The sequence below is a fragment of the Phoca vitulina genome, unplaced genomic scaffold (assembly GCF_004348235.1).
Source record: "Phoca vitulina isolate PV1807 unplaced genomic scaffold, GSC_HSeal_1.0 scaffold65, whole genome shotgun sequence".
NCBI classification, from domain to species: Eukaryota; Metazoa; Chordata; class Mammalia; order Carnivora; family Phocidae; genus Phoca; species Phoca vitulina.
The window spans coordinates 6032364-6047509 of NW_022589768.1; the positions used below are offsets into that span (position 1 = coordinate 6032364).

General features: G+C 48.7%; 1 protein-coding gene across 1 annotated transcript in view; it reads right to left on the reverse strand.

The window, feature by feature from the left end:
• Positions 1–251: 251 nt before the first annotated feature.
• Positions 252–15146, reverse strand: part of TICRR (TOPBP1 interacting checkpoint and replication regulator) — a 44209-nt gene continuing 29314 nt past the window's right edge. The window contains exons 16-22 of the mRNA XM_032391995.1: positions 8948–9038; positions 7825–7886; positions 6484–6615; positions 5740–5897; positions 1909–4006; positions 1698–1823; positions 252–944 (exon numbers count right to left, since the gene is read on the reverse strand). Of these exons, the coding sequence (XP_032247886.1) occupies positions 832–944; positions 1698–1823; positions 1909–4006; positions 5740–5897; positions 6484–6615; positions 7825–7886; positions 8948–9038 (2780 nt within the window). The 3' untranslated portion in view covers positions 252–831. The remainder of the gene's footprint in view (positions 945–1697; positions 1824–1908; positions 4007–5739; positions 5898–6483; positions 6616–7824; positions 7887–8947; positions 9039–15146) is intronic.

A 15146-nucleotide genomic window follows, 5' to 3' on the forward strand; every position in this document is an offset into this window, starting at 1 on the left:
AGAATTCCATCTGAGGACACGACAGGCTTGCAAGCTTTTCAGGCTCCCAGCAGGCCACTCTGCGTGCCCCCCCCCCCCCCCAAACAGCTGCATCTCCCCGAGCACAGTGAGGACAGGGCCGGGCCAGGTTTCAGGGCTGACTCGGAGACGCAGAACCAGGAACCACTAGAGCTCGGCCAGAGTGAGTCAGCGTGAGGCCTCCAGGTTTAAACAGAAAGGCACTGAATGCTACGCAGCCCGAGAGGATTTTATTATGACGTGGGGAAGGTAAGAAATTCTGCTGTTGGCCGCAGCCTTCAGCTTTGTGAGGGGCCCCTGAGGAGCCCTTTCTCCCACTTGGACTGGCCTTGGTCTCTCAGAGGCGGGGGCCGAAGGGGAGCCTGCTCTTACAATTCCTTGTCTGCTTCCCCAGCTGAGTCAGAGCACCCGCCGCACCACCTCCCTAACAAGGGGCAGGGCTGGGAGGAAGGCACCCCCGGAGGGGGACTAAACCCCCCAAGGGACTCTTGTGGGAATCGGAGCGCTGACACAGTAGAGGACTGGGACCAGGCCCCCAGTACCTGTAAGCCCACGGGGACCGGGCTGACTTATCTTTTGAGCCTCCTTGGTTTCCAGGCAGCCCTCCAGGGTGACGTAGGACAGCTTAGTCAGGCCCTGGCTCAGATGAGCCGAGTTTCTGGGGTCAGAAGTCCTCTGTGCCAGGAGCCTGGAATTCCTGACACGTCCAGAGGAAACTGCTCTCCGAGCACTCGTCCGGCCTGGGAAGCCAGTGGCTCTGGCCAAGCTCAGTAGTGTGTGGAGGTTTAGGTCCCCCGACCAGGGCCAGCCTGACTAGCTCAGGAGTTTCTTCCGTGTGTACGTCCTGCTGATGGGGCGTCTCCTGGAGAATGCTCGGCTGAAAGGAGATTCTTCGGCCGTTGGGGGGACGACCTCCATCTCCTCATCTAGAAGAAGGCAGAGGGGGCATGCAGGAGATGAGGACGGGACAGAAGAGCAGGGGCTTGAACGGGCCAGAGGTCCCCACGCAGGCAGCGCCTGCCGGTCCGCGTGCTGCCTTCCTTCCAGGCTCCCCACTCCGTCAGCGCAGGGCTGGCGGCGGTCTGGAAAAGCCAAGTCCTGCGGGCTGAATTCCCTCAGCTGGACTGTGCATTCTGCTGTTCTGCCTGATTTATATCCTGGTCTCGGGGGAAGGGAATCACCAGAGGCTCCGGCCTCCTGGATTCCCCTTCAGTTCTAGATGTTTCTAACCCAGTGCACTGAGCACCCGCAAGCCGGTCCCTTTCCCGGGTGGGTCGAGGAAAGGGACCCCTCAAGTCTGAAGGCCGATCCCAGCAGCCAGTCCCTAATCCTAACGCGTGTACGGAAGCGCAGGGGTGTAACCCCCCCCAGGGGGAGGGGGGGCGGGCTGCCACCGTGCCGCCGGACACACGCTCCTCAGGTACCAGTGACTACACCACACGGTAGGTCCCCTCTGTCACTGCTTCCAGAAGCTGCTTCATGACACAGGGGAGTGCTAGTGTGGTTTCTCTGGGAAGAGCACAGGACACCGCAGGGACAAAGTCCACTGTCCCGGATCGGGCACGCCCTCCGACTCCACCATCCCACCGCCTGGCCACCCTGAGCAAGCTCTGGGGAGTCACCCGAAGGACCCAAGTTTGGTCCGCCTAAGTCTCCAGGACCTTCGCTCAACAAATTACCTCTGGCCTCGGGACACCGCGAGGAAGGCGTCTTCCCCTGGAACAGCAGCGGGGACTGGGTGAGAGCCTGCAGGCCGCTAGCCGACAGGCAGCTCCACGGCGCAGGGCCCGGCGGGGGCGTGGAACCTACGGGAGGGTCCAGGGTGAGCACGGCCCCGCGGCGCCCCCGCCAAACGAACCGCCGGCCGCCACCCCAGGGCCGCGGACTCACCCGGCACGAACACATCGTCGGCCCCCAGGGAGGGGACGTGCCGCCCACTGGCACGTGGAGACCACCCCTCACTCCTGCGCAGCTCTGCGTCTCCTCTCTGCTCCTCACACGCCCTCTTGGCTGGACACTCCGCTTCCTCCTTGGTGGGAAGGAGCCTCTTCCTGGAACCCCACCCGAACTGGCCCCAGGAGAAGGCTTCCTCAGCCTGGGGCGCACTGTCCCTGGGAGGCGACTGGTCTGGCAGCTGGCACACCCCCTCAAGCTCAAAATCCCCCAGGAGGGGAGTCCTGCTGCTGCCGAGGTCAAGGCCTCCTCGCTCCCTTCGCTCCGGCTCGAGCAGGAACACGCCTGCAGGGAGGTCCAGGCCGATGTCGCCCCTCCCGGCAGAGCTGCCGCCCCCCGCCCTCTTCCTCCGCGGCCAGTCCTGAATGGTGTCAGGGGTGGTCTTCCCACTGTGTTTGGGAGATGGGGTCCAGGGAACACCGTCTGTTTGAAACGGAGAGGGGGTGCTAGAGGGGCAGCGGGTGGGGGTACAGGACTGGCAGATGTAGGTCTGTCCCCCGCTCTTGCCGGGGGTACTGTGCGAGGGACGAAGGCAGGGGGGCGACACGTAGGTGGCTTCAGGTTTCCCTGAGGACTTGCTGGCCCCGGGCATGCTGAGTCCAGGGAGGGAGCTCTCCTCCCTTCTCGGGGGCTCGGCTTCCGCCAGGCAGCTGGTGTCTACCTTTTTAATGCGAAGCTTGGGCAGGCCCGAAGCTTGCATCTCCAGCTCCACCTCGTAGGTCTGGGGGCTGGCCGAGGCTTTAGAGGGCCGAGCCTGCAGCTTCTCTGGCGGCGTGGCCGCCTGGCGCTGCCTTCTGTCGGCCGTGCGGCGCAGGGCATAGGACGGGGCCCGGGGGGAGCGGGGCCCGCGGGCAGGAGAGGATGGTGGGCTCCCGGGGGCCGACGGAGAAGGCTTCTCCCGCGCCACCACCGGCCTTGACGCCTCACCTTCCGCTGCCGTGACGTGGCCTGGCGAGCCGTCGCTGCCGTGGTGCTCCGCTTCGTCCAGGAGAGCGAGGTGGCCCAGGACACTCGCCCTCAGCACAGGAGAGGACCTGCGCCGGTCACTCCCGCAGCCGGTCCCAGAGGGACTGTGTCTTTCCAGGGAAGGCTGGTCGTTTCCAGCGTCTGTGAGGGCGGCTGGGCTGCCAGCTGCAGCAGCCCTAGGAGCGGCCGAGGTGCTTGGCTGGCCCTCCAGGGAGCTGCTTTCCAGGTCCGAGGTCTCTCTGTGCCTTTTTCCAGTTTTAGCAGGGGCCCGAGGGGGCACGGGCTCAGACTGGGCGATCTGTGGGATTCGGGGGGGCGTGGAGGGACCAGGCCAGGAGAGAGACGAGGCTACGGGAGGTGCTTTCTGGGGCTCTTCCCAATCCAGTTCTTCGGGGGGAGGAGATTCTATCGAAAATTCCCGAAATGGACTCTTGGCAATTTCACCTAAGGGAGAGGCCAAAGGTTTTTTTGGAGAAAGAAGGCGGGGAGAAGTCAGATTGGTGCTCCGAGGTGTCTTGGGGACTGAGGCAGCTTTATCCCTCCATTTCTGTGTGAGCTCCTCTGCCTGAGAAGCCCCGGGAACATGGGGAGGGGGGTGCATTGGATCCGGAGGGGTTTCTCTTCTCCCCCCTGAGGCTGCTGCTCTCGGAGGGGTTCTCAGCGCGGACCCGACGGGCATCAGACCCTCACTCCCGGTCAGGCCTGCTGGGCAGGAGGTGCTTTCGGGACTGGAAGTCACTGAGGGTGGCCAAGTAGAATTCAGAAATCCAGGTGGCTGGCCCCCTGGCCTTTTGGGAGTTCTTGGTATCTTCTTTTCAAGAGGAGAGGTTCCTCCTTTTGCCAGGGAGTGTCCTTTCCAAGGAGTGACTTTGGGTTGAGATGGTGAATCCCAGCTATGTGAGGAGTCTTTTAAGGACTCCTTAAAAATGACCTGTTTGGCAGGAGTCACTTCTGTAGGGGGTTTCCGCTGCCTTTCCGGGGTGCACAGCGGAGTTTGTGGTGTACGAGGGAACCTTCTTGGGGTAGCTTTAGAAGAACCTGGAGATTTCCGGTTACTCTTCTTAGGAGTCTGTAAAGAGATGCTTATTTCAGTGCCTAAATATCATAACCCCTATTCTCTATTGAGCATTTTAGTCCTCTCTAAGGCAATGAGAAAGGCAGGTGGGAGATTTCTGGGCGGCCGATGGAATGACCGTAAGCTGATTTCCAATAGCGACACGTTTCCACTTCCAACCATGACCCAGATTTCACTTGTCTATTTTTTCCTAGCACCAAACACTGAATCTAATCTTGGGTCTAAGACAAAAAATTTCCTTAATATGCATATGGCAGCTAAACCAGGCTTTGCCTTGAATGGTGTGTCACTCTACCACTCTACCACCCTTCTCTTCAAGGAGATAGCGCCTTCTGAGCTCTGCCTAACGTGGCCTCTGGGTGTCACGTCCTCTGCTGTTCACCTGCATTCAGCACGCGCTTGCTACGCCCCCACTGTGTGCTGGGCCCTGTGTGAGTGTGCGTGCCGGTGACAGGGGACGTGCGGTATGGAGTACCCAGACACCTAAGGTACAGCGGCACAGAGAACGTCTCCAGAAGGAGACTCCCCAGCCGCAAATCTCCCTCCCTTCCTGCAAAAGGCAGTTACGCACCCAGCGTATAAAGGAGATCAGACACCTTTCGTTTCTATCTGATTATCTCAAGGGAATCCTGGTCTAGTGGGCATTTCACGTTCAATGGGGCACAGCCAGATGACAACACAGTGTCACCAGTGCACTGACGGGGCCACGCACAGGACAATGTGGGAGCACAAGAGCAGCTGGCTGTCTAACCCAGCTAGCAGGAAAGGGGGACAGGAACAGGGAGTCAGGTCTTTAAGAAGGGGGTGTCAGCAGGTGAAGGCCAAAAGTGGGGAAGTAGGAACTCTTCCTTTGCCTAAAATAACAGCAGCAGCTGTGTGCAGGCCAGCGTGCAGCCTGATGTGGCCGGGAAAGTGGATTATGAAGCAGGGGGTGGTGAGAGGCAAGGGCCACAGCCAGCCCACAGCGGCCCATACCCATCTGGGAGGACTGATCCTGGTCCTGGAGATCGGTGGTCTTCAAACCCATCCCCAGAGCTTTGTGTCCTCCCCCAACCTCTAAGCCGTTTATTGGGTTTCCAAGCAAAGATTATTTTTTAACAAAAGGGTTCCATTTTAGGAAAACCTAGAAAACCCTGCTTAACAGAGTCATAGAGCTTTAAGCAAAGTGATGCAGTGTGAAAGATCACTCCGGCCTCTGGGGGCAGGATGGACATGAGAGGGAAAAGGCAGTTGAAATGTTCCAGGCAGAATTGAAGGCAGGCAGGAACTGCACGGGATGAAGAGGGAAGGGTATCAAATGCGGTCTATAAATAAAAGTGGTAGGATTGATTGCCTCTGTCTGGAAAGAGGGAGCAGTCGAGAGTGACTCTCAACTTTCTGAGGTGGGTGACTAGACTGGGTGGACAATGTAAGGGAAACAGAGGACTGATCCCTGCACATTTCAGAAAGATATATAGTGTTTGATAAAAATAGTGGATGAAACCAACAGACCAGAGGAGATCATTTCTATTTTCTTCCCACCACAATGGCCTCAGCCAGACTACTGCCTTACATCCCCACATACCCAATAATCATTCATCTGGATCAACCCAACCACCCCCAAATAGCTAGTAGTAGCTACAGATCACCTGCTTTCTCATCCCTAATGTACTCAGTGGGTTTTCTGGGCCATGTCTCTGTTTTCCCCTCAAGACCACACTGTTTTAAACATTACAGAAATGTTATACCTGGTAAGCTGTGGGTATCTCAGAGCCCAGTGGGTTTCTTGAAGGCCTCTGAATTCGAGCTGAACCCTTCTCTGAGGGACTGACCATCTCAGACAATGCCCCAAAAAACAGCCTCTTGGGAGAACGAATACTTGGGTTTGAAGAATTTTCTCTTTGGTCTGCAAGTCAAAAACAGTGAGTCTTTCTTAGCTCCTGCCCTCCCAATACTAATAGAACAGCCAGTCTATACAAGAGTACAATTTTTTAGAGCAAGTGGGAGTGGGGACGGATTCCACCTAATTATGCCAGCAACTACAATTATTGCTGCCATCTTGAATTTTAATAAGCCCGCATACTAACTTCAGCCCTTATATATGTTAGGCAAGTAAAACTATTTGTAAATACAAAAACATGTATCTGAGGATCCAGACTAATGACGGATAAAAGCATGAAGGACAAACAGATATCACCTTCTACCTAGGACGCTTGAGTGTAGAATATGAACACAAGGTGGAAATAATGGGTAATTCCTGTTGAATGGATAAATTACCTCTAAGGACAGTGTGGATGACCAGTTGTAGGAATCCAAAGGGAGGACACTGTTAATGAAGGTCATGGATTGTCCATCACTCTGAACCTCTAAAGGACATACCTATTCTACTGCTCCAGTGTCAAGAAAGAAAATGTCAAATTTTGTACTTTTCCCAAAAACACTTCCCACTGAGTAGACCCAGACTTCTGAAGGCAGGTGAGCAAGCATGTTACCTGACTTGTCTTGCTGGAATGAGTGAACTCTTTGTACACTTCGAGACTTTGGCTGAGACCCAGAATAGAAGGAACCAGAATTTGTCCTGCTGATTGACAACTGCTTGATTCGAGGACTTCGTCTCAAGCTTACTTCTGCAAAACCAGAATCCCAGTTAGTAACCAGGGAGAAATGCAAGCTTTTTACATTTTCCCACATATGAAATGGTAAAATTTACATAATACCACATACAAGATGGAAATTTGACAAATTACTAACTTGAGATTTCTGAAGTGTTGTAACAAAGCTACAAAGGGTATAATATATTGCCCCAGAGTACAAAAAAACCACTGACCCACTAGACTGTCACCCTCAGAAGTTTCAAACTGCCAGCCTTTTAGCCACGGTGGGGAAAAAAAAAGGTTTGTATAGTGTGACTTTTGTAAAAAAAATTTTTTTAAATTGCAGTTTTGTTTATGTTACATACATTTGTATAGAAACGACACCGGTAAGAGTATTATTAAAACTAAAATCTTAACACTATTTCCGAATTGTGGGATTACTGACTATTAAAATTTTGCTTCTATTTTCTGAATTTCTACAATAAATTACTTGAATCATTAAAAAAGAAGGTTTTTTGGGGTAACTCCTGAATCACAAGTACTTTTTTTTTAAGATTTTATTTCTAGGGACACCTGGGTGGCTCAGTTGGTTGAGCGTCTGCCTTCGGCTCAGGTTATGATCCCAGGGTCCTGGGATTGAGCCCTGCATCAGGCTCCCTGCTCAGTGGGAAGCCTGCTTCTCCCTCTCCCTCTGCCTCTTCTCCTTGCTCTTGCTTTCTCTCTAATAAATAAATAAAATTTAAAAAAGAAAAAAGATTTTATTTCTAAGTAATCTCTACACCCAACGTGGGGCTCAAATTCACAACCCCGAGATCAAGAGCCACATACTCTACCGACAGAGCCAGCAAGGTGACCCCACATGCACCTGTAAAATAAGCCCCAGCACTTTGTATTACACAGTGGTTAGCCTGTGCCCTGAATCCCATTTCTACTGTGTAAAAAGATTTCTCCAGAAATCCCTTTGGTAAATTCTGTGTAAGAGACCATTTACTAATAAATATTTACTGATCTATACTGTGGGCCCAGAGCTGTCACATCTCTAAAATATCTTAGGATATGCTGAGCGAGAACACAGGTACAGAAGGGTTTTCAGAGAAACTAGTTAAAATGCAACACAGAAGAGGGGCTCCTGGGTAGCTCAGTCGGTTAGGCATCTGACTCTTGCTCTCAGCTCGGGTCTTGATCTCAGAGTCGTGAGTTCAAGCCCTGCGTGCAACGCAAAACAAATGTAGGCACTACCGTGTGCTCCTTTTTCTGGGGACTCTTCCACAATGTCGATATCAGGACCAGGATCAGAGGACCTTAAGGAACAACAAGCATAAGGATTATTCAGTGTCACTATTAGCTCCTACTTAATGCACAGGAGAGCTGCACCGCCTCTCGCCTCACAAAGCGACGCAGAGCCCGGGTCTGAGAACACCAGCGCGGGCACGCACGCTCATGTGCCTTACTGGCCGAAGGAGAATGGTCAGCACGCTTTTTTAGAAAGCAGTTTTACAACATAAAAATTAATTAGAAATATGTATGCCTTCTAACCTATCAATTTCACTTCTTGCAATTGTCCTGCAGATTCTTATACAAGTGTGTAAAATCTGTACACAAATAATGTCTAGAGGAAGCCCTGACAAGGCTCCCTTTTGTTCCTGTGAAGTGCAGCTAAAAACCCTGGACGTTGTATAGAAAATGAACTACAGACTAAAAGGTGGCAAAAGGAGGCAGATTGGCTGGGGACCTCAGGACCCCAGGAGAGACAGGAGAGTGAGCTCCCGGAGTTACCTTTTTGCTTCACAGATCCCAGACTGGGTGCTGGGGGGGACGGACAACCCAAATACATCAACAGGTACAAACCTGCTCTAAGGAAAGCGAGTTCTCTCCGGCTAAAGAACCAGGAAAGGGGCAAGCTAGCATGATAAACTCCCAGACACTAACTGCCATGGAAAACTTTGGCCCTACCCACCCACAGGCCAAGCTGAGATCCTAGACTTCCAGTCTTGCCCAGCAGCCATGACGACTCTCTCCATCCAATGATGAATGCTTTTTTAAAAAAATGCTGAATATTCATTTGATGGAATGCTTCTCAGCACGCGCACGTGCACGCACACACAGATGAACTATGGACACATGCAACACCATGGATAAATCTCAAAATAATTATGCCAAATGTAAGAAGTGAGACAAAAAAGTACATTTTGTATGGTTCTCTAGCCTTTGTAGAATTTATAGAATGCTGAACGCTTTTTGGTTATAAACCAGACAGTTAAGATGGGAGTCACAAGAGGCTTTTGGAGATGGACAGCAGCCCACAAGACCATTAGCAAGGCCGTGTGGGTGCAGGAAGCAGCTAGACAAGGATGTTACTCACCTGCCCTTGATTTGTCTATGAAGAAGCCTTCTGGACACCTGCTTATGTACTGGAGTCTCAGCCACACTCCTAGTCAGCAGTCTGTGATAACCTAAAATGTAAACGGCATAAATCTCATTTAACCTTATCAAGAAGTAGCAGCAAGCCAAAGAGGGCAGTTTAAACTTATACATGGCTTACTACTCATGCCAGAGTGGTTTTTGTTTTCACTTAATGGTTTTTGGACTAACATCTAACCAACCATAGGATTCAATTTAACATGATACAACAGTTTATTAGCATTAGAGACTAAATAATAAGCCAATATAAAATACTGTAAAATTATTCTCTAATAAGCAATCCTGAAAAAAATAAAAAACTTATTAGAGCTTATACATTCACTCATCAGTGGTTCTTATATTTATAATTAAATGAAATAAAGTACGCAAAAATGCTGATATGTCATGCAGCTTTAAGGTATTTAATACGATCCAGCCAGCTGGCATAAATTTCCGCAGATTATGTAACTCAGCTGCTCATGGGAGGACTCGTTTAAAGGGAGTTAAAAGTGACTAGGAAGTGGGACGCCTGGGTGGCTCAGGGTTGATCGTCTGCCTTCGGCTCAGGTCATGATCCCAGGGTCCTGGGACCAAGTCCCACATCAGGCTCCGTGCTCATCGGGGAGCCTGCTTCTCTCCCTCCCTCTGCCTGCTGCTCCCCCTGCTTGTGCTCTGTCAAATAAATAAAATCTTTAAAAAAAAAGTGACTAGGAAGAGAAGGGATATCAGCAGGAATGTGGCATAAGGACCTCTGAAATAACTCTCCTCCATAAAAGGAATGAGAACACTGGGCAAAAATAGGCAAAATCAGTTTTAGAATTCTGGAAATTAACCAGTTTATAACAATCCATGGAGTATTTATCCAAGAAAAACAGTGAATGTAGTAACAGCGAGCTTCATAGAACTTTATCCTGCCTGGGTCCTGACCCTTCTCCCCAGCCCTGTAGCCTTGGGAACCAAGAGTCTGCAAACACTGTGCAAACCAACAGCCCAGGGGCCTGTGAATGGGCCGAACCGGACTGAGGCTTCTCCAAAGCGCCACTCCCAGCTGTCATTATCTGACCTGTCTGGCAGCTTCCTGCAAAACCCTATGCACCAGGGTGGTCTCTGTTTGACCTCAGAACTCACCCAGGGCAAACAACCTCTTTCCAGGGAGCACTTTCTGAAACCAATCGGCAGCAATTGTAAACATCACAGCTGCCAGAGGGAGTGGTAACAGCTGGGGCAAACAATATGCTAACCAAAAGTTTAAAAGGGAACACTGGGGAAGGAGACGTCTACAGGAGCCTCTGCAAACCTCCAACATACTCTTAGGAATCTGAAACTCCGGGGCGCCTGGGTGGCTCAGATGGTTAAGCATCTGCCTTCAGCTCAGGTCATGATCCCAGGGTCCTGGGATCGAGCCCCGCATCAGGCTCCTTGCTCCTCGGGAAGCCTGCTTCTCCCCCTCCCTCTGCCACTCCCCTTGCTTGTGTTCCCTCTCTCGCTGTGCCTCTGTCAGATAAATAAATAAAATCTTTAAAAAAAAAAAAAAAGGAATCTGAAACTCCATGCAATGTAGGGGTGTGTGCATGCCTGGGAGAAACCACTAAGGCCTGGGTGCCTGGGTGGCTCAGTTGTTAGGCGTCTGCCTTCGGCTCAGGTCATGATCCCAGGGTCCTGGGATCAAGCCCCGCATCGGGCTCCCTTCTCGGCGGGAAGCCTGCTTCTCCCTCTCCCACTCCCCCTGCTTGTGTTCCCTCTCTTACTGTGTCTGTCTCTGTCAAATAAATAAAATCTTAAAAAAAAAAAAAAAAAAAAGAAACCTCTAAGGCCTAAGCTGTCACCCATGGCTAACCTGAGGCCTTCAGTACTCAGCCAGGCAGCTTACATTTCTAAGAAAATGAGCCAACGCACCTAGGACCCTCACAGCAAAGGCTGAGAAACTTACTGGTTCCAGGCGTTTAAGGAAATCTGCCCGATCATTAGCGGGATCACTAAGCTAACTGAGTAGATGTCAGTGGCCACTCGTGACAGAATACAGGCTTTAAAGAATTAAATTCAGGAAAGTCACCAAGCAAACAGTGGCACTAATAATGACAACAAACCCGGGCTGGAAGGGGACAGGTCTGTCAGAACTGCCTTATTATGTCTAATTGTCAATAAAACATGAGACATGCAAAGAAGCAAGAGAGTTTGGCCCAGGTGCAGGAAAAGAGAAAAAAAAAAAACCAACAACAACAAAACAGTCATTAGAAGCAGTCCCTGAGGAATTCCAAACATTGGATTTGTTAGACCAAGACTCTAAATTAGCTGTTTGAAATATGTCCAAAGACCTAAAAACTTCCATCCAAAGAACCAAAGGGAAGTAGGAAACTGAGGACTTGCCCCAAAGGGACAGAAATCCCAAAAAAGAACCAAACAGAAATTCTAAAGCTGAAAAATGAAAAAATTAGTAGCCAAACTACGGAAAGAGCCAAGATGTCCATCAACAGATGAATGGATAAAGAAGATGTGGTATATATACAATGGACTATTATGCAGCCATCAAAAAAACAAAATCTTGCCATTGGCAATGACGTGGATGGAACTAGAGGGTATTGTGCTAAGTGAAATAAGTCAATCCGAAAGAATTATCATATGATCTCACTGATATGAGGAATTTGAGAAACAAGACAGAGGATCATAGGGGAAGGGAGGGAAAAATGAAACAAGATGAAACCAGAGAGGGAGACAAACCATAAAAGACTCTTAATCTCAGGAAATAAATTGAGGGTTGCTGGAGTGGTGGGGGGGTGGGAGGGATGGGGGGGCTGGGTGATGGACACTGGGGAGGGTATGTGCTATGGCGAGCGCTGCGAATTGTGAAACTAATACATTATATGTTAATAAAAAAAATTTTATTAGAATGGTTTAGCCACAGATATGAGGTAGGAGAAGAATCAACAAATTTGAAGATGGATTAATTTATATTATCCAGACTGAGGGTTTCTCATCAGAAACCGTCTCAGACATCTGTGAGACACTGTCAAGCGCAACATCCACATATGGGGCGCCCCAGGAGGAGAGGAAAGAGAAGCATGAAGAACATCTGAAGAAATATGGGCTGAAAACTTCCCAACTTTGATGAAAGACATTACACATCCAAGAACCTCAATAACCCCAGAAGGATAAAGTCAAAGAGATCCACACTTACACAAATCATAAACTGTAAGAAGTCAAAGAGAGAATCTTGAAAGGAGCCAAAGATCAGGGAATTCATCAAGTACAAAGGATCCTCTAGAAGAATAACAGCTGATTTCTCATCAGAAAGGAAGGCCAAAAGACACTGTGATGATGTATTCAAAGGGCTGAAAGAGAAAAAGACTCAACCAAGAATTCTATATCCAGCAAAATTACTGTTCAAAACAAAGGAAATCAGCATGTTCCCAGATTAAAAACAAACTCCTCCCAAAAAAACAAAACAGAGAATTCTTAAGTAGCAGACCTGTCCCACTAGAGGGAGTCCTTCAGGCTGAACGGGCACTCAAGGGTGAGATGAATCCATGGGAAGAATTAATGAGCACCAGTGAAGGAACTACATAAATAAATATAATGTACAGCACAAAAGCATTTTGTGTAACTCTTCCTCTCCTAGGAGTTAAAAGATAAAGTGATAATTATAAATTGGTGTCAATGGGGGCGCCTGGGTGGCTCGGTAGGTTAGGTGTCCGACTCCTGATCCCGGCTCAAGTCTCAATCTCAGGGTCCTGAGTTTGAGCCCCGTGTTGCGGCTCCACATTAGGTCATGGAGCCTACTTTTAAAAAAATAATAAATAAAAATAAAAATTGGTGTTGATGGGCATACGATGTACAAAGATGTAATGTGTATGACAATAGAGCACAAAGGAAGGAGTGGGAAAGAGAACTGAATTTACAGGAGCAAAGTCAGAATACTACTGAAATTAAACTGGTATTAATCTGAATAAGGCTGTTATAAGATATTAATCATAATCCGGGACACACACACACACACACACACACATAGTGCCATAAGAAGCTCTCAAGGTTGGTCTCTCCACCAAAAACAACTAGTAAGCTAGGGGGAAAAATGATCAGAATCAAGTATTTTGGAACTATGGAACCCAACTGGACACTTGCAACAATAAGGAAAATGCTTTACAGGAAAGGGAGATGCTGATTTTTGGTAAGGGAACACCATGCACGAACAGGTATGATCTCCTTTCCTCAGCCCTGCTGCAGCTGTGGGGAGAGGCCCACCTTCTGGGAGCGGCTGGCTGATGGGGAGCAGACAGACAGTGGGGACTCGGTCCTCCAAACCTGGGGTTGTGTGCTTTGGTCAATCTGGTGGACTCCTGTGGGGCTAGGGCAGACACTTGCCTTGGTTTTGGACCTCTCAGGATGCAGTGGATGCAGCGGCTTTCCCTCAATGCACCCCCGGCAAGATTTTTAAGATTTTTATTTATTTTGAGAGAGAGAGAATGCGTGCAAGCGGGGGGAGGGGCAGAGGGAGAGAGAGACACTCAAGTGGACTTCACACAGAGCACAGAGGCCGACTCAGGGCTCGATCTCACAACGCTGAGATCATGACCTGAGCTGAAATCAAGAGTCAGGTGTTTAACCAACTGAGCCACCCAGGCACCCCATCCCTGGGAAGATTTAAAGGGACAAGAATACCTTCTTGCTTTTCCCTTTTTGGAGTCAGACATTTAAGGAAATCTTTATCAGGTCACTGGTTAACAGAGCTAACAGAACAGAAACTTCACTGACCACACAACATGGAATACAATGCTTTACAAAAAGTTTGGAAAACAGAGTTGATGCCCTCAAAATGCCAAAAAAAAAAAAAAGTCACTGGTCAAGGACATCAAAATCAAGTCTTCTAAATATGCTCAATGAGCTCAAGAAAATCATGAAGAACTGAAGGAAATCAGGAAAACAATGTATGAACAAAATGAGAATATCAATAAAGTGATAAAAATTATTAAAAGAGGGACGCCCGGGTGGCTCAGGTCACGATCCCAACATCCTGGGATCAAGTTCCACATCGGCCTCCTTGCTCAGCAGGGAGTCTGCTTCTCCCCCTGCTTATGCTCGCTTGCGTGCTCTCTCTGACAAATAAATAAAATCTTTTAAAAAAATTATTAAAAGAAACCAAATTCTCAAACTATTCCAAAAAATAAAAGAGGAAGAAGACTTGTAAATTCATTCAACAAGGCTAGTACTACCCTCATACCAAATTCAAAGACACTACAGAAAACTATAGGCCAGTATCTCTGATGAGCACACATGCAATAATCCTCAACAAAATATTAGCAAACTGAATCCAACAATACATTAAAAAATCATTCACCACAATCAAGTAGGATTTATTCCAAAGAAGCAAGGGTGATTGAATATTTGCAAATCAAGGTGATACTTCACACAAACAAGAGAAAATACAAACCATTACGATCATCCCAATAGATACAGAAAAAGCATTTGACAAACTACAACATCCATTCATGATAAAAACGCTCAACAAAATAGGTTTAGAGGGAACATACCTTAACGTAATAAGGCCATAGATGAAAAAACCCCACAGCTAACATCATACTCAATGCTGAAAATCAGAGCTTTTCCTCAAGATCAAGAACAAGAGTGTCTACTCTCAACCACTTTTATGCAACACAGTGCTGAAAGGCCTAGCTGCAGCAATCAGACAAGACATAAAAGGCATCCAAATTGGTAAGGAGTAAGTAAAAGTACTTGGAGATAAAACAATACCAAATATAGAAAACCCTAAAGATTCCATCAAAAAGCTACTAGAACTGATAAATGAATTCAGTAAAGTTGCACAATATGAAATTAATATACAGAAATCTGTTACATTTCTACACACTAGTAATGAAGTAGCAGAAAGAAAAAGAAAACAAGGACGCCTGGGTGGCTCAGTTGGTTAAGCATCTGCCTTTGGCTCAGGTCATGATCCCAGGGTCCTGGGATCAAGACCCACACTGGGCTCCCTGCCCAGTGGGGAGTATGCTTTTCCCTCTCCCTCTGCCCCTGCTCGTGGGCTCTCTCTCGTGCTCACTCTCTCAAATAAATAAAATCTTTAAAAAAAAGTTTAAAAAGAATAAAAAAAAGAAAAACAATCCCATTTACAATTACACCAAGAAGAATAAAATACCTAGGAATAAACT